This window comes from Rhea pennata, chromosome 13, assembly GCF_028389875.1.
Source record: "Rhea pennata isolate bPtePen1 chromosome 13, bPtePen1.pri, whole genome shotgun sequence".
Taxonomy (NCBI): Eukaryota; Metazoa; Chordata; class Aves; order Rheiformes; family Rheidae; genus Rhea; species Rhea pennata.
Genome location: NC_084675.1, coordinates 8,652,804 through 8,680,256, shown reverse-complemented (window position 1 = coordinate 8,680,256; position 27,453 = coordinate 8,652,804). Strand labels below are relative to the sequence as shown.

At 38.1% G+C, this 27,453-nt stretch overlaps 2 protein-coding genes across 11 annotated transcripts in view; one reads left to right on the top strand and one right to left on the bottom strand.

Annotated features, from left to right (window-relative positions):
* Window positions 1–21,264, bottom strand: part of ZNF423 (zinc finger protein 423) — a 262,272-nt gene extending 241,008 nt beyond the window's left edge. The window contains exons 1-8 of one of the 9 annotated variants that reach the window (XR_009959764.1): window positions 21,021–21,264; window positions 17,880–17,945; window positions 9,976–10,089; window positions 7,569–7,763; window positions 5,759–5,851; window positions 4,254–4,507; window positions 3,265–3,339; window positions 1,296–3,008 (exon numbers count right to left, since the gene is read on the bottom strand). The gene's annotated coding sequence lies outside the window, so the exon portion shown is untranslated. Of the gene's footprint in view, window positions 1–1,289; window positions 3,009–3,264; window positions 4,508–5,758; window positions 5,852–7,568; window positions 7,764–9,975; window positions 10,090–17,879; window positions 17,946–18,147; window positions 19,069–21,020 lie in introns of those variants that run through there. The other 8 variants (XR_009959762.1, XR_009959763.1, XR_009959761.1 and 5 more) reach the window with 8 other exon arrangements.
* Window positions 21,265–21,665: 401 nt separating this feature from the next.
* On the top strand, window positions 21,666–27,445 carry CNEP1R1 (CTD nuclear envelope phosphatase 1 regulatory subunit 1). Of its 2 annotated transcripts, XR_009959769.1 has the most exons (7): window positions 21,666–21,728; window positions 23,336–23,407; window positions 24,783–24,856; window positions 25,554–25,663; window positions 25,803–25,857; window positions 26,114–26,217; window positions 27,429–27,445. XR_009959769.1 is itself a non-coding variant. In XM_062586206.1 (6 exons), exons 1-6 carry the CDS (start codon window positions 21,704–21,706, stop codon window positions 26,153–26,155), a joined length of 378 nt encoding a protein of 125 aa, XP_062442190.1. In that variant the 5' UTR covers window positions 21,666–21,703; the 3' UTR covers window positions 26,156–26,809. The 2 variants fall into 2 exon arrangements, 1 of the variants encoding a protein (XP_062442190.1); XM_062586206.1 differs by lacking the exon at window positions 27,429–27,445 and having other exon boundaries at window positions 26,114–26,809.
* The last annotated feature ends 8 nt before the right edge of the window (window positions 27,446–27,453 follow it).

Here is a 27,453-nt window from a genome sequence, read left to right as displayed (position 1 = left end):
ACTCGATGTTCCCCTTTTGAAAAACTCTAAATTAATCACCTTCATAAAGCAACAACTTTTCCATTATAACCCCACAGCTCATTTGAGCACTTGAGAGGCTTGAGGTTTCAGTTTATCCTTAACATAAAGGTTTCACTATTTTGTCAAGAGCCCACAACACTAGTGCCTGCTGCATGACACAGTAGCAGGTAAATCCACTCCTCAGTTTTTCACACAGCATTTTAACATTATAACATAAAATTGACACCTGTCCTAATCACATTCATACCATGAACCTGTTCTGCAGCAGTCTTCCTGTGCAAAGCCAGGCCTGCAGAGGTGGCAGCCCCACACCAGGCCCTGGGCACAGCTGCCCAGGTTCCCCCAGCCTGTCCCAGGCTCCCTCCTGTAATGCCAGGAGCTCACACACAAGGCAAGGAAAGCATCTTACATGCTTGGGGTTTTCATGATTTTAAATAATGTGATAGAAAATACAAAAGAAAATGCATGCAAAGGAAGCACTGTAGCTTTTTACCCTGGTCTGAGGCAGGTAGACAGCACCCAGAGCTCTTTCTGCCCACCAAAACAGGAGAACCTAGGGCACTGTGGCCTCCTGTTAGAACTGGAGCAGCTATTGGGCTCAACTCCTACAGCACTTTGATGTGCTACAGCAAGAAAAGCTTTAGACTCTTCATGGCCCTCCATTATCTGTGTTGAAAGCCCAGGTTTTTGGTGAATGGCCAGAAGTGAGAACTCCTCCTCCTCCCCTCCAGCTCTTTAATCAGAAAGATCCAGAGCAGCTGCCCCCACCCAAGGGGTCAAACTAGTTTCTCTGCTTTACCTCCACCTGCAGCCATCACACTCATTCATCTCTCTTGTAACCTTAGGTTGATGTTGCTATGGAAAGTAAGAGATTGAAACAGTGTAAAGTAAATAACATCAAAAAAAGTTACCCCACCTCCCCCTTTAAGCTAGAAAGTCACTTTTCTCTTGTCTGTTTCCCAAACTTTGTCAGATCACAAGAACCCCTAGACAGGCTGCTTAAAGCTCAAAGTGATTGCTTTTTCACTCCAGATAAAATATTAGAGTTCAGAAATGGGTCAGAGTAGCACTGGCATTTGTCTGAAAAGTAGTTTAAATCCAAGTTTTCTGTCAGGGAAGTAAATTCAGCTAAACAGGCAAATGCATAACAGGAACTATACAATGCATTTAAAATATATCATATAAGCCCCAAGGACATTTAAATCAACTGAAGCACTGGTGATATGAAAAGTATTCAGTAATTCAAGCACTCTGGGCCATGTGTCAGCATTAACTAGACATGAAAGTTTTCCTTTTTTACTTAATCACTAGAGCAGGTTTCTGGTTAAAATTTCTTCTGATGTGTCTTCTTTCTTGAAAAAGACAACATAAGTCTCAAGCTACTATTATAAAACTAGGCACCTGAGACAAGACAGTATTCTGAAAGTACAGAGAGATTGAACAGAGAATGCTTCAAGGATTATTACATGTACACAAAACAGCATCCACAGGCTTCTAGTACAAATCGTGTTTTATATTTATTCTCATCATCAGTTTTAATATCAAAAGTTTTAAATACAGGAGAAAGACAGGTAAACTTAAGTTCTTCTACGTAAGTAGACAAACTGCACGCACAACTTGTAGGTCAGTATATTTTAGAACAAATCTGCAGCAACTTGTGGGCAACGGGAAAACTAGAAGTGAAGTGAAATTGGAAATTTGATCCCTTTACTTGACTTGGCACCTCCAATTCAGATTGGCAAAGCTGCAGCTTAAATCTAATTCTCTTGAAAAGTCAGCTTCCAAAGAAATGTTCCAATGTTGTATCCAAATGGAGGTGTGAACTGTTTAGTTTGCTTAGCTTCCTTAAATGTAACACAAATTAAAATGTCATCTTGAAATCATCTGTTTTACTAGGAAACTACTCTGTAAATACTTTCACATTAAAATATCTTGAAATAGCTGTTTACACATTCCCAGTCTCTCATCTATCCTAAGTCTGCCTTAAGGTCCAACAATTCTAATATATTTTTACAAATATCTAGAATATTAAATAACTCTCCAGATGAAGTTCACATGTGTAAAGTCAGACTCAAAACTACTAAAACAGCTAGCTGACAAGTCAATTTCATTTCTTTTTACATTCTTCCTAACCCTGTTTCTATTCCATATAAATTACTTCACCTTGCTTCTTGCTCTTTCAGGATGCACAGTTTTAGCATCTTCCTCTTCCCCCATCTTTCATGCAAAGGAATTAAAAGTGTACATGCATGAGATTTCAGCTCACTACCACCTAAGGTGGAGCACACTTTCCTTTGGGGCAGGGAGGAGGGGAACCTGATTAATTAATGATTATGTCAGAGCAGTAATTCAACTTTTTACTCAGATTGTCTTCTGAGGAGGTTTTGCATTATGATAAACCTTTACCAAAGTTCAACTCAGACCCTCAACTTTAAATGTTAAAAAAAAAAATAACAAAGCCCCTTAAATGACTGAAACAACCTACTACATGTAATCCCTTTGGGGAAAGTGGGGAATGATTTTGTGATTAAGGACCTACCACGGGGCTCAGGAGAATTAGTTCAATTCCTGGCTCTGTAACAAGCTTCCAGGTTCCCAAGGGAAAGTAATTTAGCCTATACAATCTATCTCACATGGACACTGCAAGGGTAATGTATAAATGCTTGCAGTCCTAAACATTTTATTATCAACAGCCAGATGAATGTAGGTGGGCTACAATCATTTCCCAGGCTAGTCAGCTACTTAAAGAGGGGACTGCCATTGGACTATCATACTTACCACCACAGAAGTCATGCTTCCATTTTAAAAAAACATACTAGAGGGAGTCTTGACAAAGACCAAGTTTCCTTCTTACTCTTGGGTTTGCAGTTCCTAATGGTTTCAGCAAATGCATTCAATGAATGAAAAGTTACAAGATAAAAATAAGTTGGTAGGCCTCAGGAAAGCATCACTTGGATCTTCAGCAGAATACTATTTCCCAGGGTTTGCTGTGCAGAGAAATTTTACTTCATTAAGATCTATAGCTGTGATAGTTTCTTGGCAAAACTGCATTTATTAATTGACTTATTTCATATAATACATTCAATAACTCATCTGTCAACTTGAGTTTTGATAGAGCAATTCAAGTAAACTTGAAAGTATTGAAGGTTACAGTGACTTAAGTGCTCTTCTCCATTACAGAATCCACAGTGAAAGCATTAGACAGCCTAAATCTTTGAAAAAATAGTAACAGAAAAGACTTACTTATATATACTAATAAGCACACATTCGTTCTTCACTATCCAAGATTTCAGAAACAAAAGCAAAAATTTGACTTCCCTAAAAAGATCAAGAAAAACTCTACCTTATACACACATACCAGAACTATACAAAATAAAAAGCTACTTCCCATTTTTAAAAACAGATTGCAATCATTTAAGTTAGATTTCTTTCCCAAAAAAATACTGAGATTATGAACGCAAGTAATGTCTGTAATTAATGCATTAGGGAAATTTCTTTTACATTCTTCCTACTTCTATTCTGTACAAATTACTTCATCTTGCTTCTTGCTCTTTCAGGATGCACAGTTTTAGCATCTTCCTTCACATCTTCCTGTTTTCAGTTACTTAATACATGAAAAAAGTGCAAACGTGTGAAGCATATATTAACTCCACATACACTTAATGTTTCAGTAGAACAGCTGTTAAAAATATTTAAATCTGGTATCTGGCTTGTACACGACTATGAATTCAAGTGGTCCCTCACATAATTTGATTGCTTTTGAGTATAACTACAGCAACATTTTCTTTTTTCATTATTTTCACCTCCCTCGTAACTTGAGGTTATAAGAATCTAAATACCAAAAACAACCCCAAACATTTAATATCTAAGGCATCAAATTAAAACTATTTCTAAGCTATTAAACAAGCAAGTGACACCCAGAATTCTGTTTGAGGTTCAAGTCAGTCCTTTCACTTTCAGCTTTTTATAAGATAAAATTGTTCAGTTCTTCATGAATTTTATAAAATAAATATAAAATCCTGTCAGCCCATGGATTTCATTTAACTTTAGACAAGTTCCATCCATTCCCTGTCTGATACATACTAAAATTAAACCTGACTGGACATGTGTATTTTAACCTGAATGAAGGAAATCATATGAAGTTCAATCACTAAATTGGTGACAACTGTGTATAACAGGTTTATTTTGACTGTTCAACAGCTAATTTAAAATTATAAAGCAACACAACCAACCTTCAGGAACATTTATTTCATTTTAATAGAAAAGTCTTCTTGTATTTTCAGAAGTTCTCCCAGGACTGAGTCAGAAAGTGAGCACAGAGACACTAGCAGTTCAAGTCTGTCATGCTCTGCTGCCTTGTAAAAGCACAGCCAGCATCCAGCTAAGTGCATTCCACTATTCATCGCAGGGTCAGCAGTGTCATCTTAGTTGAGCAAAAGCTTTGGTTTAGCTCCCCATTGGTGCTGCACTGGCTTATCATGAACAGCTGCAACAAAATAAAACAAGTAGTTTAAGACAGTTGCATTTTATGATCCTCCCCACATGTACTTACATGCAAACATCAATTCTCTCCCATCAGCAAAAAGCTCAATTTTCCTCTAAATATGATTTGCTATAAACTTTTAATTGTTTCTAGTCCCCCAAAAGTAATGTTTAGTATCTCTACACTGTAAAATACCACAGTCCAGTATTGCTGGATGCAGTTCTATTCCTTTCAAGCACCTAATATCCTGCAGGTCTGAATAAGATTTCAATGAGGACACATTGAAAAGCCAACATACTCCTCTGGCTGTTACTGTTCTGATGGATCATGTATACCTATATAATCACTAATGGTACACATCTCATCAATTCCTATTCCTCTCCAGAGGAATGTGTTTCAGTATCAATTTCCCATAGACTTCATAGTTCTTCCTTGCATCTGACTTAAATCTTCACTACAAATTTTATCAATTATTTATTATTCTACCTACAATAGAATGGAGAAAGTTTACCCTCTCTTTATAACCTTTTACATAATCAACTATAATTTTTCTTATCCATTTTTCTTGAGCCTGAATCTCTCTCACTGTTTCTGCTGCCCTTCTGGTTTCCTATGAGCTTCAGTAACTCAAAAAGAATTGTAACCAACTTGGTAACTAAAATAAGAAAGCTTTGGGAAATGGGAAGTTCACAATGGGTATGGAAAAAGCCTTTCTAAAATAGTCAGGTGTTCACCTCAACCCATACCAACTTCAAATAAGCACAAGGACAGTAGGTAAATCTGGTTTCAGACTAAGGACATGAAAGACCCTATAAGCTTTACATCTTTGCAGTTTCATAGTGCTAGAATGGATTCATTTTTAAACAGAATAGCATACTCCCCTACTCCTATCCTTTCACAAAGCTTGCTCTGAGAATAATATGGTTGAGCTCCAGTCTTTATTATTTGATTGCCATTAAGTATTTGCAACTTCAGATTTTTCTATGCTCCACCTCTCTACTTCATTGTAATTCACAGGGTAGATACTCTATTTTGTTCTATCTTAATACACTGTGGCTAGTGATCAAGTCAGTCAAAACTGACATAATGAATTAGTTTGAAATATAAACCTGATATGGGGAAGTTAATTCTCTGCTGACCTGGGGTCAGAAGATCCCCAGTGGTTTATCACCCAACAATGCAGTTTTAACCTGAGCATGGATGACCAGCCTAGAAGACCATTCCTGCTTGGTGTTGGAAGAAGTAGACGTTTACCTGAGGTATGGATGGCTATGCTAGAACTTGGCCTCATATTTGCTTGATACATTGTGTCAACTTCAGTTGAAGGGTCAGTTTGTTCACCAAGGCCTAGGTTAAAAGAACAAAACAAGGAAGCAATTCTTAGGAATTCATTGTTAACAACAGTGCGCAAGCAGTAACTTGCAAGAATCTCACTATCCCCTTAACATGACAAGATTCAAGAAATTTCCATAGAGTTACTCCTATGACCAAAATGGTGCAGATCTCCAAAGCCTATAACTTATGAGCAACTGGGGTCATTTTGCTTTAAATGATACTCCATTGAATTTTAAACTTTGTGAATAAAAAGCATATAAGCCATTCAATGAACTCTTAAACCAAGAGTCACATTCTGCTTGAGGTTCTGCTGGATGTCACTGGAATATATTTACACGCATACAACATTAAAACTTAAACATAGTCTTAAAAGACAGTCAGCAAATATTAACTTGCAATTGTGACTTGAGAGAGCAGCTGACCATTAGGGGGCTTGGGTATATGTCTTTGTGTCCATTTCTGTGAAGAATATGTACATTCTACTTCAGGATAAAAGCACATGCTCATTAATGACATTTTGATCTCTACTACCTATCATTTATTTACAAACTGTTTACTTGGAATGTACCCAAATTTGTTTGTATCAGATTTAAATTACAAAGCTGTGTTTCAGGGGAAAAGATTGCTACCTTCCATCACATCTTCCTTGGTCTTCACGTATTTGAGTTCAACTACTCCCAGTACAAGTATTTTCCCTAACTTAACAGGGAATATCTAATGTTCAGAGGCACACTGTAACTCAAAGCTCCTATGCTAGGTAGTCATCCACCAGATCAGCTGCCTTCTGTGAAATTTCAGTATGTTCCTATTGCTTACACTCAGCAAATACTTTCCCAAATGCTTTAACTACCAGAGGCAGCACATCCTCCACAGGCATGTTAGTGTACTACAGAGGACAGTAGCTGGCTTTTATCAGGTTCATGTTTTCATCTACTTCACACATTTACAAAAAAATAGAATATAGATGTTAAATCTGTGTATAGTGACTGAATGAGATTTTTAAAGCCTTCAGTTCAGTATTAATATATACCTCCTGTAATTTGCAGAGGTTAGTTTAACATAGGCTATACGCAACTCTGAGGTACGAACTAAAAGTTATAATTTCTCCCTCCTACTCTGTCAAAACATTAAAGGTCATTCATGATTTTAGGCTAATTTTGAAATAAAGATTCCCAACTCCATAGACTTCCACAAACACTTAACTGAAATAAGAATATTTGGATAACTTTTCTTAAATTCAGAATGTTTACCTGAGTGGAAAACATGGCAGTTATTTTACATTAGGAAAGTATCTTTTTGCTATTGTGATATGACATGCAAAAAGATGTAAAATAAAGCCTAAAATAAAAAGTTCTAAAAATAAAGTCAGAAAGTCTAAGACAGATTTTGACCCATCCACACAGATGCAATGTAAATGGATTTTAAAAATATATACATACACACATATATACCCATGCTCATAGTTTCTTACTATTACTTTCTCCAACTGAGTTGTTAGTTGCACTTCATGCCATATAGGGAGAAGCAACCCAAGAGTGTTTAATCACTCCATATATAACAAATTAGAAATTCAGTGAACTATTTAAAAGCTGTCTCATCTTAACTAGATCAAATTTTGTTACCAAGTGCAATGACCCAGTGGTTAATATTTTAATGGATTCAGAGATATTTAAAATGCAGCTTTGAACAAAGACTATTAAGTGACATTTCTAAATGAAGCTAAGCTTACCTTTGATAGCTTCATGAAGCATGACTGCAGTGCAAGAGGAAAGTGCTATATTTGATGGCTCAAGAACACAGAAGGGATAACCACCATTTTCAACTTCTTGGAGTGCATGTACAACCCAGCTCCAACGTAAGGCATATCATTTCCACCACAATGCCATGATCTTCCAACTGATGCCCTATGACTAGAGCATATTGCCTTAAAGAAAAAAAAGCTGGTTATGTACAAATAAAAATTTGTCTGTTGTGCAATAATCCCTGCCTTGTATTGTCAGAAGTCACAAGCATTAAGTCCAGTTATGTGAGGTATGAAGATCCCAGAAAGTATTATGTTGCTTGCTAAACCTTCTACAATATATGAAAATAATAGAGATCCTTAAGCCACACCGATAATTTTTAAAGTATTTGACAAAAAAACATAGTAAGAAACTATCATGGATGTTTGATCATGTTTTAGGGGTAGATTTGTGAATGGAATACACCAGTTATTGAAGTTAACAATTGATTCTATTTCCTTATCCTAGTATACTGGAAAACACTTAATAGAAAAGAATTTACTATTAACTGTTACATTGGCATTAACCTAATTTTGTTAGCGTAGACAGTTTTTGAAAAATACAAAGACAGAAAGGGCAACAACAAGAGTAAGAATCCATGTGGTCTGAAGATAGATGCTAAACAATATAACCAAGTTATACTGACACCTTGATTACAGTCATCTTTCAGAATTGGAAGGTAAGGTTTCTTACTGACAGCAATATGGAGAGGCACCAACACCACAAGCTTCACCAACAAAGCAGTTTCAGGATTGCTGTTAGTGTGCTACTAATAGACAGTAGAAAGTTGATGCAGAAATATTGCTTTTTTTCCCCCACATTGTATTTAGCATGGTTTAACAGTTCAAAAAGGGTTTAAATTGCACATAAAAGCAACATATTTGAGATTAAAGCAAGTAAAATAGAAATGGATATGTCAACTTTGTTCTTAATTGTTTTAATAGATTAGAAGTTGATTTACAATCTACTCTGATAAACACACATGATCACTACATTTCAGGTGAATTAGCCAACCCAGCTGTAACAACTGAAGTCTTTCTATCAGGACTTCAACTCTACTAATGAATAAACATTTCATAGAGCACTAGCTCATGATACTGACAGAGAATTTCTAACTCATTTGAGGAGACCACCTACCACTATACTTCTGTGCCATTCCATGAACAAGAGACAGCTTCATGTTTTCCCAACCCTACCTGGGTATCAGACGGGCTATGCCAGATGCAGAGGTAAGGGAGGAGGAAAGTCATCAAATACTTTACAGATCCACAATCTAATACACAAGAATCACTGTCTCAGCACAACTTAAGATAAACTGTTGATTCTGTTATTAGAAGATATGTGAACGCAAAATACAGCAGGTGTTTCCTACATGTTTCAGATACTGATACTACTTTCCTATTGTATTTAGTGCAACAAACTTGGTATGGACTACAAGGCATAAAATACTCTGGAAGGAAGAAAAAAATGAAACTTAGAACACCAAAGAAACATCAGTGAATTAAGGAAATACCAGAGCTGGAATAAGACTTCCAGTTCTCTAAAAAGCCCTCTTACAGGATAAAAGAATTTTGTATATTGAAGTGGTAAAGATTTCCATATTCAAGTTGACCCATCTCGTCTCCAGAAGACAGCTATACAATGAAAACTAACTCTTCCAGGATTAAAATAGAGATCTTAACATTTTTCCTCTACTTCCTTTTCTTACCTTGTTAGAAATTTATTTCTTGAAGTTTCAGTCCTTTATTTCACTAGAAAACTATTTCCTTAGAAATGTCATAGTAATAGTTTGAAATAGAAATTTAAAAAGTAGTAAGATGCAGCCCTTCAAATATTTCAGTTGAGAAATAAGGAAAAACTCCCTTGTGATAGAAGTTTGCCTCTAGTTTAACAGAATGTTAAACTAAGTTTTTTCCAATTAATTCTATTTTGCTTCAAGTATAAAGAACTACTGACTAGAGAAATATAAGAAGGACTCAAATGCACAGAATTTTATGTATAGCCAGCTTCCCTGTTTGCATCTTAGCAGCAGTGAAAGGAAACTTCAAATTGGAACGGTATCTGATACACACTAAATTGCCAAGATGATATAGGCATAAATAGTATCTGAGGCACAATTAATATCCAAATTAAGAGACCACAAAACCTAACTAAATGCTGCAAAGTAGCCTCTAAAACATGAGATTACAATCAAATTAGAATAAAATCTGAAGGATGAGGAGGCTTTCTTTCTTTTTAAATTGTTAGTGACTCAGAAATTATCTAGAGGGGTTCCCCTCACAGACCTCATACAAAAAACCTGGGAGATCCCTAAGTAGTACAACTAAGAAAAGATAGATCTTAATAGAAACCTACAGCTGCTCCTTGCTGCTGGCAACAATGACACAGGTCTCTATCACATTCTTTGTTTCTGTTGGTAAAACCACAGGTGTTGCTTCTCTCTGCGATCATCCCTGGTGTGGCCATCATCTGCAACCAAGTGAAAAATCAATTAAGTAGCAGCACCAACTGCAAAACTGTATTACAACATCAGCATGTCTCCACTACTTTGTCATTCAAAAACACTGCCAAAAATATGATCAAAATAGCTTACTGAAGCTAGGGGTTTTCCTTTGAATAAATTTGTTATAGATATGCAAGGCATAAGAAAAAGGTTTAAATTCAGTTGCAGGTCTCTTAAGAGTTAATCCATTGAGAAAACACATTCATCTATTCCACCTCACAATTCTGTCCCATTTGTCCTCAGCTTATTTCCAGTTTGATGTTGGGACTTGAATCTCATTCCAGAGAATTGTTTTTGCTATAACCAGAAACTAGAGGCTGAACTGAAGATCAGCTGTGTTGCAGAATACCTTTCCTAAATATATTGAGAGCCTTGTTGAAAACAACGCCACACTGGACATGCAAAGTAGGAGTCAAAAACTAAACTCACTTGCCTTTCTGCACCCTATATATACTGGCTACCAGATTTCTTACGCCTCCAGAAGATACCCATAGTTCTTCCTCACAGGACATGTTCTGTACTCCCCACATAACTCAAGAGACTTTTGCAGGCATGCACTCATTCTCTCTCAGGTGAGGATATGAATATCATACATGCATACCATTAGTGCTCAAACACAAGCCATTTGCAAGCCCCTAGTTCCTGATCACATAGATTTCAGGGCTCTGCACTGAACACACAGAGGCTCCCAAAACAGAGCCTTGGGAAGCAAGCTCTGTTTGGTCACAGCCAGCTGTACTGTCTCAGCACTGGATGAGCTACTGAGTTTCAGATCAGGAAAGCCCTGCTCTGCATACTTTCAGGGTTAAAACCTTGCCATATCCTTCATATGCTCATCCACCTCCATTTTTCCCCTTTGAAAAAAGCTACAATAACACTCACTTCCTCACTCTAAGTTCCTCAATTCCAACCCCAAATTTAACCAGTAGCTCAGACTAAGTTTTCCAAAAGGGTCAACAGCAGCAGACAGGAATACCTTCCAGTGCGCAATTCCACCAGATCTTGAGGATACCATTGCACTATCAGATGTTCTACAGTATTTACAGATTTAGACCTTCTAAATGCCTTTCATAGGCACAGCCTATGAAGCCCCATCACATCCTATATCTGGCAGCAAAATGCAATGATTGATACCAATCACAGTGGTTAATTACAACTAAACTATGTTAACAGGTAGTATTGACATAATTTAATGTCATCCTCAGAGGCAAGTCAAAACTTTAAACAGGCATGCTTTTACTGAAATTTAGATTAAATCCTTGAAACTCTGAAAAAAATTTAAAGTAAAAATCAAGGTGGTACAGTATGTCAGAAGTATACACAACTCCTAGGTCTAAGGGCTGGCAGATCCTGCCCTATTTTCTTACAGCTACCTGCTGCTAAGTCATATGCTACAATATTCCCACTGTTCATTGACTTGTCCTAGATTTCATGGGGATTGTGACTTCTTTAGAAGGTTACAGGAGATCCTTTCATAAATACTCACATCTACCTTGTGGGGAAATTACCTATGCATTTTTGCCATTGAGTCCTGCTGAAGATTAACTTTTTTCTTTTGCATCCTGATAGTTTTTCCATCATCTGTCCCCTTTCTCTGGGCAGATTTTTTCCTACACAGCTGGTGCAAATACAGATTTCATTGGCACTGAAAACTTTTCTCCCACAGGAATCTACAGCAGCACAAATTCTTAAAGTATAAGCCTTCCCTGAAGACCCAGCATAACCACCTGTGAGAAACACCTGCCTCATCTGCTGGGCAACCAATAAAGTCCTGGTGATATACAGCAATGCTGCAGAAACACAGCCTAGGTCATTTTCACCTGATCCAACACTAGCCTGTAATGCAAGTTCCTCAGTAATGGGTTCTTAACATACTCACATATTCTGTAAGTTTGCTGGATTGCATCCATATATTTGGACATAACTCAGATATTCAAGTGTATTATTACACTTACCAGATTTCCCAGGTCCACAGGACATTTGGGACATGGAGCTCTTAACCCCATAAAGGCTGTCATGGCTAGTAAGGCAATGATTCTTCTGGTCTGGCTTAAAGCTAACACCAGAAACACTCTAGGCCCTGAAGGGATATTATGAATTTCTGCATCTGTCAATTAGACATAATTGTATGCTACTAGGAAGCACAGACAAGACAAAATTCTGGGCTCCCCAGTACAAGAGAGACATGGAGCTACTAGAGAGAGCCCAGCATAGGGCTACGAAGATGATCAGAGGGCTGGAGCATCTGCCCCTATGAGGAACGGCTGCGAGAGCTGGGCCTCTTCAGCCTGGGGAAAAGAAGACTGACAGGGGATCTTGTCAGTGTGTACAAGTACCTGAAGGGAGGGTGTCAAGGGGACGAGGACAAACTCTTCAGTTGTGCCATGCGACAGGACAAGAGGCAATGGGCAGAAATTGAAGCACAGGAAGTTCTGCCTGAACGTGAGGGGGAATTTCTTCCCCGTGAGAGTGACAGAGCACTGGCACAGGTTGCCCACAGAGGTGGTGGAGTCTCCTTCTCTGGAGATCTTCAAGGCCTGCCTGGATGCAACCCTGTCTAACATGCTCTAGGAGACCCTGCTGAGCAGGGAGGTTGGACTAGAGGATCTCCAGAGGTCTCTGCCAACCTTACTGACTCTATGATTCTTACCTTTTGGGGAATACTGATCTCAGTAATCTTCATCCTCCCTGTTGAATACTCATACTGCTGCCCAAATATCTCTTCAAAATTAAGGAAAACAGGTTTTGAAGGCACTGTTCTCTAAATAATCAGTCAGTTCACATGGAAAATAATTCATCCACGTTTATGTAGAGATTAAAATAAGTCACAATACTAATTTACAAAACACCTAAGTGTAAGTCAGGGAATGCTGCTAATTAGTTATTTTTTATTACAAAGACTTTTTGTATCAGTTCAATTTTGGTGGTGAAACTGATCTAGAACACTTTTCTATATGCTTCAACTCTAGACTCAAGTTAAGAGAATAAACCCGAGAAAACTCAAAGAGGAGCTGAAAGATGCCTAACCTTGGGAGTGTACTAATAGGCACTTTCATCAGGAACGGGGGAGAGGCACAACATCTATTAAGCTACAGGAAGTGCATTACTATCTAAAATACAGTTGGGGCAAAAGCTGAGAGCAATCAGGCATTCTTCCAACCACATAAGCCTTCCTCTGGTCCAATGGACATAAGGGAGATTAATTATACCCATAGCTATTATCAGATACCTGACAGATACAGGGCTTTCCAGTGCAAGGAAGCTCAGTTCTGCTATGCCCAGCACCAGTCTCCAGATACGCTGAACTCATGATAGCTCTAGAAGAGGTATTTCACAGGAATAAGGCATACTGGGATCCTCTCACTAGAAACAGATTGGACTAAAAATAAATGAGTCTCCTGAAATCTATTTTGTGCTCTTCTAGAAGTTTAAAAGGCACATGTCTGGCACAATGTTTTAACATCAGATTTTAAATACTTTAGTCTTTACTTAATTGCCTTTTTCAGCACTGAGGCATTTCCTTTACAAAAGCTTACAGGGCTTTGTAAGCCCTGAGGCTTATAAAAAAAATCTGAAGACTTGGCCAAGTTAGAATACTTACTGCAACTGGAAAAAACACTAGTTGCACTTCAAGAAAACTCCAACACACCTCACATAAGACATGTAGATACCCAATTAAATAGCTAAGAGGAATATATATTCAAGTAAGGTCTTTCTGCTCTCGGAATTGAAGTATCCTATTTTGAAAATTTTGCAAAGCAGAGTTTAAGGACAGTGACAAAGAAGTCTCTGAAAGACTATGAAGACCAGACCAATTCTCTGCTCAGGAAACCGATGATAAACTGAGGAGTGGATTCCTCTGCTATTGGAAAAGCTACATGGAGCAAATGTAAATAAGCAGAATCTTTCTAGACTCAAGGAACCATTTCATCATTACTGAATCACAAGTGACAATGACAGCTATAATTACTGAAAACGTCTGAGTTGCTGTAAACTAACTCTGCAGTATAAAGGTACTTAAGTTAGCCCATCTATATGTTACTCTTCCTATTCAACAGAAATAATCAATTTCCTTTCACGAAATCCTCTGCAAATCTTCAGATTTTTTAGAAATTCCTTTTCTTTTACAAAGACTGCTTTATAAGGCAATAGTCTGGTTGTGTATTTCAAAGATAAGAAAATAATTCCCCCACCATAATACACAGCACTTCATGGCTCTGGTGCCTAACAAGAAGTTACAGCATTTTAATTTATTTGAATTTAATTCTTGAAGCAACAGAAGATTTCCTGCTAATCTGAAGTTTTTAAAATATTTTTATTTGTATTAAAATGTCTAGAGACTCACTCTATTAGAAAATGGTAACACAATCCAATCCTCAAAAAGCTTACAATCCATAGCCTTGATCCTACTTAAATCCAAGCTTGATTTCAGAGATGCAGTTCTTACAATTCAAATTAATGAGACTGTTCTTGAGCTTCAAATTGTAAGTACTTGCAAGATCTTCTGTTAACATACAAGTCAAATGAGTGAAATGAAGCTTTATGCTATATCCCTATACTTCTGTTCTATGAATTGGAAACTAAGCAGTAGTAACTGATAGCTGTTTGTTCACAGATTGCAACAGTCAAAAAAGCAGACAAGTATTCCATTTCATATGGTTATTCTTAGATTTAAAGTTAAAATGTGAGTAACACTTTGATCCAAGTCTTTGATTCAAGAAGAAAAATATCCAAAAGAAAAATACTTTTTAATCAAAGGCAAAAGATCAAGTTGCAAATAGAAGGCTGACCTGTTAAAACCAGGTCAAACACAAATTAGTTTTATACTCAGTACAATGATACACCTGTCAAACTGTGCATTGCTTTCATTTATTCTTTTAAATAACTCACTAGTAGTTCATTAAAAACTTCATTGTTATTAGCCTGATGGTCACAGTAACCATATAGATTCTTAAAGGACCATGTAATTTAATCCTATGCCATGAACTATTACTCAGAGCTTGATCTCAGTTAGAGGCAGGGGTAAAAATTCAAGAGGATTTTTAAACTTATATTTAGAAGTACAACTTGTGAAAAACAAAAAATTAAAAAATAATCATTTTCAGGGAATTGCTTGTGCAGTGGTCTCTATATAACTAGATTCAGTTTCTAATGGAGAGCTTCCTTCCCTACCACTAGTAGAAGAAAAAGTCATTTAAGGAAATAGGCAACTACAATTACAAAATCCTCAAAAATTACAGGATGACTCCAGAACAAATACAATCTGCACCTATACACTATGACAGAAAAATGTAGTCAACATTTAAAAAAAATCAAGTGCTTAGAAATAAATCTGTAAGCCATAACAGTTGTGAAAGCTCCATCAAGACAAGCTAAAAAACATCCATTCTTTCCAGACTTCAGATAACCTCAGTAACCAGGTTACCTTTAACAGAGAACCTTGGAATTCAGTATCTAAACAGCAGAGCTTCAAGGGACAAGACTTTCCTTATGTATTTTTGTATCAAAACATTCATTACACAAGATTCAAGACTGAACAAGAATTCTATCATAGCAGTACAAAAAATAAGAACAAAAACTTGCTGTCTTTCTATAAACTGTTTCATACGCCACAATAACACTTCCATCCTAAGTACCTCAGAGTACATGCAAACCTCACTGTGTCATTTCCAGAAAGAGACCAGAATCTTACTGAGATATGAGATATTAAAAAGTTTTAATATCTCAAGCCAGAAGTTATCATCGCATTCTATGTGGCAGAACATATCAAACCACAATTCCACAAAGAAACTCAATATTCTATTGCATTAAAACACAAATTATTGTAGAAATATATAACTATGTATAACAGAGATGGTCCTGTGAATCTGTTCAGATGTTTAGCAGCTTCAATAGAAAATTCTGTTATTTGATAAAGCTGGTCTTCCAAGATAAACCTTAAAAAGTTTTCTATGGGGTTAATAAAAAAATCATTCTGATCAGAATAACTTTAATGACCAAAATAAGTAGTCTTGAATATGGATGTCCTTACCAAAAAATACTGCATTTCTCTGGATAAACAACACTTCAGTAAAAGATGAGATGAAATGAAGAAAAGGACAGTTTCTTGTTAAGATTTTAGGCTTCCAAAATCTTCGTAGAAATGAACAAGATATATAATCATTACTCTATCATTAAATGAAAGTTAGAATGATCTTCAAACCTGGAATGTAGTTACTACAATAAAAAAAAGATTTATAAAAATACAGTATTAATGAGTTTAAAAAGACTAAATTTGTAATAGCTTTAAGTGTTAACCCAGAATCTCTGAAGTAACATGCTGCCTCAAGAGAGAGGGATTGTGTAGAGGAAAATGAACAGGAGAAGGCTGGAAATGCAAAGAAATAAAGAAGCAAGTGACCCTTCCAAATCATCTCTGATAGCAGATGCTGCTAACAGATGTTCTCACATTATGCTCAAAGTACAGCTGTGAGAACCAGAAATAAACACCAAAGACGCTAAGCCCCAAAATACATTTCCCTTGTACCTCAAAAATGTACTTGAGATATCATTCTAGACTGACGAAGTATGTTTCTTCCAATAAATTCTACATTATAAAGCAATCCAAATGTACTCTAAGCATTTTTGCTTAGGCCATTAATTTTAAGGCTTCTTAAGTGTTGTCAGAAAAACAGTATCAGGGATTATTAACAGATGGACTTGTCCTAAGAAAGAATTTATTCAAGTCATAACGATAGCATGATGACAGTTACTTTGTCTTGTCTCATTTACCTTAACTAGTTTCCAGTTAATGGTATGGTGCAGAGCAAAGTAAAAACTACTTAAAAAAACAAAACCAAAAAAAAAAAAAAAAAAAGAAGATAAAAGCATCACGAACAGCACAAGACCTACATTACAATCAATAAAGGAATTACAATCAAGTTAAATTGCACAGGTCAACTCTCATTGCTCTTATAATTCAAGCTCTACATGCCAGGAATTACCAAAGCTTAGATAAAAACAGTTTTCAAATATTTGTATCTGTTCAGAAATACTAAACAGATACTGGAAAACCTAATAGCTAAAGCAGGATAAGGGATCAGCAGAATATTTGCATATTAACAAGCTTTGAAGCACATTCTAGTGCAAAGTACAACTTTCTGATGCACTGCCCTCTTTTTCAAAGTACCACCTAACTTGAGTCTCACGAAATTAAGATTCTATCATCTGCAAGAGTAAAAAAAGCACATTTATGTCAACCTAACCTTCTCCCAGACTCTAGCATTCTGCTTTAGTGATATATGCTAGTGCTGATACCTCCTATAGTCTTTACCAATAGTAAGAAAATCAGCATTGAGGTTCTCAGCCTTTCAAAGCAGCTGACAATTCTGAATACAAGTGGAAGTGATTCTGTTTGGTTTTACATTGCTGCTAGGCAAATAATGAACTGGGTTCATAAAGGCAAAGAAAATATTATGCAAACCAATAAATTTTAGTAACTTTAAAGTTTTAATTTTGCAATGTATTGATGGCTGGGACCCCATGCTGTAGAAGGCTTCCTGAATAAATCATCGCAAGCTCTTAAGCTGGAATAACTCGATCATGAATTTTTATCTTCCTGGTAGTCTACACAGGAAGACTTTCAAAATGACACGTTTTTCATGATAGAACTTAAACAATGAGAGCAAATGACTACAAATCATATTGTCATAACTAACATGCACGGGAAAAAAAAATATAAAAAATTGTAACCTTGAAACATTTTAATGTAGTTTACCTTTTGTTGACAGCAGCTTTTGAACTTGACACTTGGTAAGCTTGACCCATGATGGCATTTTCATTTCTAGGTAAACAAATCAACATTGATTTTTTTCAATCTGAGAAAATACTCTTAAAACACTTCTAGAACACAAACTCAAGAGTTAGGTCCTTGAAAATGGGCTTTTAAAATGGGTTCAATACAACCTACACACTAAGTTCCTTTAGCCAAGCAACAGAAAAACACTAAAGACCATTCTTAAATTCTATAAATCTTGGATTCTTACCTCTGCAGCAAGAGTTAAGATGGAATCCACAGCCCAAACCCTTATCCTGGAGATAAGCACTCAAATTATTCTTTTCAAAAATAAAGCAATCACCCTTTCAGGACCCTGTATTTCTAGTGCTTGTTGCAAAGCCAGTAAAAATTTTCTAAATCTTAGGCTATCTCATCAATTTCTAAACTGCTCAGCAACAAAATATTATCAACAGCTGCCACAAAACTCAAGTTGAAATGGTCACATCTGTAGCAAGTAATGAACCTTGACCAGGAGAGGGCAGGGGTACAAAGAGCATATTTTAATACTTGAGCATCCTGACTCACTAGTTTTTAAAAGTACCTCAAAACAAAATCAAGATCTGCTACATGAATGCACATCAGCTTGCACATACTAACACGGAGGCTGGCAGAATAACTTGAAGTTATTAAAGATTTAATAGCAGAGATAAAACAGAAAGTCTTCCCCCACGTGCACACACATGCATATTTAGTTACTACCAACTAAGACGTAATCCTTTTCTCAAGGAGCTTGCTTTGGACTTCTCCTTTCAAGTGCTCTTTCAGAAGGTCTTAGCATATAGATAAAACTCCAGTATTTCTCTTGCTTCCTTCTCATGTCTCTCCTGTCAGGTGGCTTAGTAAAGCTGTCTGGATTTCTACAGGTGCAACAATGAATCTTCATTTTCTGAATTAGCAGAAGCTATACAAAACTAAGTAACTTCACATAACACTGCACATGTAACAAAACTAACATGGAAAATTAAGCTGAATCAGTGACCAGGAATGACAAATTTGCCATGAGAACCAAACCTACACTTCTCTACTTGCAGCAATGACATCTAGTCAGAGACTACTAGAAAGAGAACACTCCTCCCTTTCTGACACTGTGCCATATTGTAGTAAAGACTTATAGATTGATACGGGCAAATAGACTAACTTGTCAAGTTCCAGAACTTGAGCAATCTTCTCTGCATTGCTTTCACTGCTCCAAGTATTGCTTATGTACCTTCCTAGAAGGAATCACTGTATGAAATTCATAAGCAGTCTTAAAAGTGGAACAAAAGGAAACTCCTCTGTAAAAGCAGTACTGCACCTACAGCACATACATTACTTAAAATAAGCAGAGTCAATCATAATTACAGCCTGAGTGAATGCAGTCTTCAGCTTTTATACTCTTACAATAGACTGTTGACGTTTTCCACAGATTCTAGAGGAAAAGTCTAACACAATTAATTCAATAGCAGATAATTCATTCTTTATAACAAAATAATTCTCCAGTGGAATTTTTACCATATTCCATCTGTCCTTTATTTCAGAATGCCTCCAATAACTTCAGAAGAACTGCATTACAGATAAAGCAGCTGATCCTACTGCTCACCTATTCATATAAAAGTTTTTACAAGCAGAATAGATGGGAGTTGCATAATGCCAGTTATCACTACAGAGTACACCAGAGAAGCACGAGGATGGCATACATTATTCTTTCTTCTCATGCACTCAATACCAGTTGCCATTAGGCATTCAGGAAGAAGAAAAGCAAGGCTATAAATTTCACACCTTCCACAGGGAACAAGAACTCAGGTCATCTGTAGCACAAACCCTGTGCAAACTGACTACAAAAACAGCCTATATGCTACAGTCAACCTCATCAACCATCAGTCACAATCAGCTCTCTCTCTGAACTAACTACTCAAAATCCTTATCCTATTAGCACCTCCATGGCACTGAGGCCAGCTCAGCTGTCAAGGGTGGGGACATAAGCGCCAGCCTGTTCTCTCCCTCACCAAAGGGTCCCGCTCTGTCCCCCTACCTCCCTCAGCCAGGCACCAGGGCTGCCCTCCTTCCCCCACTGCACATCTTGTGAGAGCAAAACCACATATTCCTTGCATCAGGTTTCAGTAAAGTGGTTTCTAAACTTTGAAATAAAGCTTAGAATGATGAACAAAAAACACAGAAACCTACAAAAGTTAGCAAGTATCACACAAGCATAATAAGCTTACTTAACTCAGCTTGCTTGTATGAAAATAAGCAAATTTTATTCAACAGTCCATTTTCCAGGCAAAAGAAATACTGTGCCTAGATTTCAGTAAAACATCTGGTATCTGTTGCTCAATAGAAGTCATCAGTTAACAATGACCAGACTCAGTGCAGCACAGTAAAGGTAGATGTGATGAGCAGAGAGCAACAGGGGAGTGGCACAGAGACCCTAGGAGCAGTGGAAGGAGCATCCAGAGGGCTCCCCCAGGGGAGGGAACTGCCACCCTTCCACACGCTCTGTACTCATCTAAAAACACCTTGAATATCAATCTAGCATCCAATACTGGTGAGCTAAAGACAGACATAGTAAAGTACAGATTTTTTTTTTTTTTGGCCCAGCACATCTCACAGATGAAATTACTTTGTAATTGAGAAAAATTTTTGTTTCTAGGAAAGTAACACAGTTGCAACCTTTGTATCTTAGTTCACATAGGAGATGCCTAGGGTTCATGACTGGTGACCTCTACATTTTAAAAGGGGCACTTATACAAAAAAGTTTCTCTCCTCCCCTCTCCCAACCCTTTTAACATTGTTTTCAGTCACTTGCTCTTGTGTATATAAACATCCTTTAGAAATCAAACACTGCCAAAGAGCAACTGAGATAAGTCAGATTTATATCAGACACCCTACACAACGCGGTGGAGGACACACCCTAGTATTTCTGTTATTTTGTCAATGACACCCCCCCACACACACACACACTGTTCAAAGCTAGTAATATGATTTTCTGCCAGCAGGTGGAGACAAAAATTATCTCTCTGGAGAGAAAACTTACCAGCTTTCGGCAAAACATCCTTAATTAAGAGTAACAAAAGACACCAATGAAATTATTGTTTTAGGTACCTGCACGAGCCAGCGCTCTTTACAGTGCCTAGCGAACACGCGTCAAGGCCCTGCTGCGCACCGCGCGTTACCGACACCTCGCCATTTCGCCGTTTCTCAGAAGCCCTGCTGCCCTGAGGGCCGAAGCCAACCGCGGTGCCCAGCGGCGGGCCCAAGCTCCGCGCGGCAGCGCACGGGAGCCGGCGGGCACCGCGGCTGCCGCTCCAGCGCGCCTCGCTCTGCCGGAGCCTCCGGAGAGGGGCGCCCCGGCGCCCACCCTCCCCCAGGGCACCCCCTGCCCCCGCAAACCGAGGCGAGGCGAGGCGGGGCGGGACACGACACGACACGACACGACACGACACGACACGACACGACACGACACGACACGACACGACACGACACGACACGACACGACACGACACGACACGGCCCGGCCCGGCCCGGCCCGGCCCGGCCCGGCCCGGCCCGGCCCGGCCCTGCTCCGGGAGCCGCGCTCTCGTACCGCAGCCTCCTTCTAATGGCGGGCCACTCGCCCCGCGCCACGCCCCTTCCGCACCTCAGCCAATGCGAGCTGCGCTTGCTGGGAAGGGGCGTGGCGCGGGGCGGGCGGCCCAGTGGGGCGCGGCGTTGTTGCCGGGGGCGGGGCGGCGCCGGGCCGGCGGAGGCGGCGGGGCGGGCGGCGCTTGGTGCCCCCCGCGCCCGCCATGAACTCGCTGGAGCAGGCCGAGGGTGAGTGGGGCGGCTGCGGGAGCACCGGCCGCCCGGGAGGCCCCGGCCCTCGCGCCGCGCGGCCTGGCTGCCCTGCGTCCCGGGAAGGCGCCCCCTGGCCCGGGAGCGGCTCCGCGGCGGGCGCCAGGGGCCGGGAAGGGGCTGGCTTGCGAGGGCGGCCCGCAGGGACGCAGGCGGCTCGGTGTCCCGGGGAGGCCCTTGCAGCGAGGGCATCCGAGAGCAAGCCGAGGGTCAGCAGGCAACTCTGTGTGTTCTGGACGTTTCGGTTTTGCTTTGCTTGTTCAGGTATTGCCTGGGCTGTTCTTGCTTTTCTCCCGGGAAGAGCGTTGTCAGTGCCTGTGCAGCACTGCCTCTCCACTGGCTGATGCCGCCCTTTGGGCAGTTTTTCCTGTGGGTCCTTGTATTTCCCTCTCACTTCAGTGGCTGGTTGCAGGGCTGGTCGGGGAATATCCGTAATTGCTGGCAGCGTCTCAGCTTCCCCAGGACTGGCCCTGACTACTGGGCTGTTGACAGCAGTTAAAGGTAGTTACCTGTTTTGTGACTCGTGTCAAGATGCTGTAATTTCCCTTCTTCCTTCTTCTGTGAATTCACCTGCAAATCCATTAGAAATAAGCCTACAATATGAAAAATTGCCTCATTAACCGTTGTATTAGGGATATTTCTTCTAATCTTCTCTAATTGATTTTTGGTGATAGTTTAAATAATTCAGTAATAGTTATGACTTGAAAGAAAATGTTTCCTAGAGCGATGCTAACTGAAGCACTTTATTTGAAAGCCTATATGTTTATGCCAATAAAAGCTTAACTCCATGTGGAATTTTAGTTTTCACCAGAATATTGTCAAATATTGATCTCATTAAACAGAAGTTTAGATCTAATGCAGTTAAAACAGTTCCTTGAGACAACTATGTGGTGGCTAATATTTGAAATGAATTAAGACTATGAACTTGAAATGCCAATTGACATTAACAGCAATTTAAATAGGAAGATGTTTAAAATAGTAGGGGGGGGGAAAGCCCTATACAGAGATTTATTTGAAGGAAAAAAGTAAATAAAAGTGGAAGATATTTGGCCTAGTGTCTGTTATGGGTTTATTTATTTATTTTTGATGGTATGTGGCATACCAGGTTTCTGGTAGATAGCAAAGTCATCAAGGCCGCACTGCTCCAAATAATCCTTTGAATAGATAACAAACAGTGAAGCACTTTTTCACCAGTGTGAAGATAATAGAACCTTGATAGCTTCCTGATACACTTAATACTCAAAAGTATGACATGTTTCCCTTTATGGAGGTGTTATTTAGGCTACTCTAAATCTATGTCTAGGTATTATTAATCAATGATTGATGTAGAAAATCTTCTGATTCTGCCACTATATATACTTTTTTTCTTCCGTAAGTGGGAATGTTTCTTGCATTAGTCAGCTTCATTATTACACTCTTTAGTTAGACTGTGTGAAGCTGCTCTGACTTTATTTGAATGACCAATGAATTGATTTTCTCTTCCTGTTTGAGATGTATGTGCATAAGGAAGAAAGTGAATTCCATGTACTTTAAAGTTTGGCTAATTATATGAAGATCTAATCATGCTTGGTGTACATTGTCCTCAGATCTCAAAGCTTTTGAAAGAAGACTTACTGAATATATTGCATGTTTGCAACCAGCTACTGGACGTTGGAGAAGTAAGTTTAATGTTCTAAGAGATAAATAGGATTGTCTCTTCGATAAGCTCTGTATATTTAGCAATGTGTGTTTTTGATTTGTGTTTATCCAACAAAAATCTGTGCTTAAAATCTTTTTGTATTTTCTTTGGCACATGCACTGCCACATACACACTGTAAGAGCTTCTAATTTGTTAACTTAGAGCTAAAATAAAATAGGCTAGTATGCAATGCAAAGGCAACACAAGAGTTTTTAGTACTTGCCCAGTCATTATTCAGAAGCAATGTGGTGGGTCCCAGTGAGCAATCCTGCCACTGGATAAACATGAATTTGACAGATCAAAAAGCTTGCAAAAAAAAAAAAAAAAAGTTAGTTTCTATCTTTCTATCTCATGGTGTGAAAAATGGCTTGTATAGTTGTCCTTGCAGATCTATTGTTTAAGAATAATATTCTAGCCAGAATTTGTAAAGCGAGGTCAAAGTCTAATGTGTGTGAAGCCTGAACTTTGAGGCAAGCAGATTTTTGTTAAGAGATCTTCACCACTTGCGTGGTACCTGGTTTAGGGATGCATTTGGCTTCCGAAATTGCTAGTTGTTAGTCAGGATCTATTAGAAGAGAAGTACTGGAAACTTGCAAGTTAGCAATGTTCAAGTATACAAGTTGTATACTTGTATACAACAAGTTGTGTTGTATAACAATTTATAGATACAAGATTACAAGTATTCAAATAAGGTTTGCATAAGTATTAAGTCCACTAGTTTACATAACTAACTGCTTGCTTTGGTTATTTTGTAGTTTGTGTATAAGAGGGGCTTTTTACTTTGATTGTAATGAGCATTTAACTTGATGCTAAATTTTCTTCCTGTTACCCTGGAAATTATCCAATAATTAGAGAGAAAGTCCTATACTTTGAGCAGATCTTTTCCAACTTTTTCTTGAAAATGCAAATTTTATTAATTGCTTGGAGTTTGCTTTGAGTGATCCTTACATTGTTCAGGTCTGGGGTTTTTTTCTTGTTAGTTTTTAACTTTGTAGGATCAATAAGGAATATACAACTCAAAATGAGTAGAGTGAAATTATAGCAATCTTACAAACCTGAATGTATCAGATTTTCAAGCTCTTTTCTGTGATCCTAAAGGCTGGTAAATCTTGGAATTTAGGTTTTGGTTCCCCCCCCCTTTTTTTTTCTTTTCTCTTTTTTCTTTTCCTAATAAAGCACTTATTTGTATCCAAAATGTCAGGCTTTGTGGAAAACACTAAGAACTGCCAAACTTCCAATGGAAGTTGCAAGGCTTTATAGGTATTTGAGCTTTCTCTATCTTTATATTTTTTCTGAAATGCTTTTTGTGATAAGTGAGTTATGCTGCTTATGACTCTCATTCTTTTCTTTATCAGTGATTCTGATAGTGGTATCAGTCTGCACAGCAACTGGTGCTTGGAACTGGTTAATAGATCCTGAGACACAAAAGGTAAAGATCATGCTGATCCTGAATGTGATCTGTTTCATAACTTGATGTTGCAGTAGAATTATACTAATCTGTACAATGTCAGGTGCCGTAGTCAAGTGTTACAGTATCTTGAAGGCACTTAACATGGCAGGGGTAGAGCCACGGAGATACTACCTCAAGTGTAATCAAAACCATGAGGCAAGAGCAGTTGTCCTGATTTCTAGGACAAATTCTTAGGACAACAGCACTGTAGAGCAACTCTTAGGTAGCTTATAAAGGTCTTTGTTTTATGAAATGTTTGTGAATAATAAAGACTAAATTAAGAATGACAGGCAAAATAATTGCATAAACCACTGTGCCATTTTTTTTTTCCAGGACTCAGTTTTATCTGCAAAGTCAGCCAAAGCAGTCATTGTTAAACTGATAAACTTTATGCAGAAAATATTTATGTTTTGGTAGTAGATACAAAATCTGATCTGATTTTTAAATAATATTAGTCTGATTGAATTAAAATATTCTAGGGAAATGGGAGAATATTTTCAGTTCAGTTCTCAAACTCTCTGGAAGTGCTATGGAATACGTTCTGGGACAATGCCTGGTGAAATGCTACTATTAGACTGCCTCTCCAAAGCATATTGCTTTGAATTAAGTGACTAGAAACCAACTTTCTTTATGTTTTAGGAAGCATATCCTGGGACTAATCTGACTTCTTTCCTAGGTGTCATTTCTCACCTCGCTTTGGAACCATCCATTTTTCACAATTAGCTGTATTACCCTAATAGGCTTGTTCTTTGCTGGAATACATAAAAGAGTGGTGGCACCATCAATGTATCCTTCGATTGTCTTTGTCAGGTTAACTGTTGTAGTTACTACTGTTGCTGAAGCCTGTGTTAATGTTGCTTTTTTTTCTGTTCTGACTTAAAGTGCATACAGGTGTTAGCTGTTTTCCTTGACACAAGCCACACAGTATAGCAGCCCGATGTCGGACTGTTTTGGCAGAATATAATATGTCCTGTGATGATGTAAGTGTTAGCAGCTCATTGCCCAAACCTTTTTAAAAATGCAAATAAACTAAAAAAATGCACAAGCTTTTTTTTTCTGAGCAGTGTTTGTGTAGATGCGTGCACGCACACCCTTAAAAAAATGTTTTTGTAACTGGGATGCAGAATACTCAGTATTGTTCCACATGTCATTTTAAGCTTAGCTTGCAGTGTTGAAGCATTATTGTCAGACTAAATTTTCAAAGTCTAAACTTTATTATCTTTTTCTGTTTTGCAGACTGGAAAACTAATTCTGAAACCTAGGCCTCATGTTCAATAAGAGCTGTCTTCCTTCAGTTTTTTCCACTGCAATGGAAACCAAAAATGACCTTTTTTTTCAAGGTAGTATGACACCAAAAACCAAACAGGACTGATTGTCATTGCTTAGGAGCAAAAGTCTTACACAGTCAACAATGAAAGTGTGCAATATTACTTTCTTGAATATTTCTCCAAATTCTTTGTTATCACATTATCAGTGCTCTTGCTACTTCTGATTACCTCTTTTTCCAGTATTAGTGTCACTTTTCTACTTCAACTAGAACAAAACGTACAGGTGAAGTATATTAATTGGTTATGAAGTTGAACATGAAGATCAAACCTCATTTGTGTTATGTGTCTTTGTAAACTATTGTAAATAGCTGATTAATACCAATGTTCAGAGGAAAAAAAAAAGTAGTATTTGCTATATGGATTTTTGTTGTTGTTGTTCTCATGAACAGTATTGAAAGGAACACTTACCATTCCCATTACTTTTTGTTAGCACACTTATTCATTACAGCTGTCCTTGTTTCCTGGTCACTATTTTTGGAACTGGCTAAAAGGCTTGCAGAAAGACTGCCTGGCTGCCCATGCTGGAGAAAACTGGTCTTTTTGTTTAAGAACTTTGCAAATAGATCGAGGATCACATTTGTCTAACTGTATATATAGTGCACCAGCCACTTTTGTTGTGGTCATACATAGATCATTGTTTGATCTGGTTCACAACACTGCTGTTTTAATCAGATTTTAATGTTTTTTAAAATTGTCTTAAATATGCTTGCGTCTTTCTGATTGTACTGTATCTTAATTCCCCAAGACTATGGAGTGGATGTTTATGCTTTGATAGTCTGAATATAAAACTAGTATTGGAAGTGTTAACTTCAGATACAAATTATTTGGTGAAGTAAATATAGACAGTGCCACAAAATAACAAAATTTGTTATTTTAAGTGTTAAAAACAAGATGTACATGTTATATACATAAAATGCAACTTAATAGTTAGCGCTGTAAATAGTTTTAAGAGTTTGTGTTCAAGGTGCCTTTTAACTCTTCCAAACTCCTTCAGCTGACTAAGGCTGCAAAGCTGTTGCAAGTTCAGTATCCCGTAACTACAAGCAAGACTGCCCCTTAGGGGGAGCCTGTTGACTTTACCACTATTTCTTTAAAGTCGGTTGAGACATTAAAAAACGTCTTCTCTAATCTTGCCAGTGGTTCTTTCTCCTGCCCTTGCATTATTTTTAACTGCTGTATATTTTGTAGGTAAATGTGTGTAAATAAATTTGTCGTGCAAACAGATGTTATCTTTCGTGCTGTGCGAAC

Coding starts and splice junctions, on each gene's coding strand:
- CNEP1R1 (XM_062586206.1), top strand. CDS start 21,704: ATGAACTCGCTGGAGCAGGCCGAGG. Junction 21,729..23,335: donor CTCGCTGGAGCAGGCCGAGG/GTGAGTGGGGCG, acceptor CATTGTCCTCAG/ATCTCAAAGCTTTTGAAAGA. Junction 25,858..26,113: donor ATAATATGTCCTGTGATGAT/GTAAGTGTTAGC, acceptor TCTGTTTTGCAG/ACTGGAAAACTAATTCTGAA.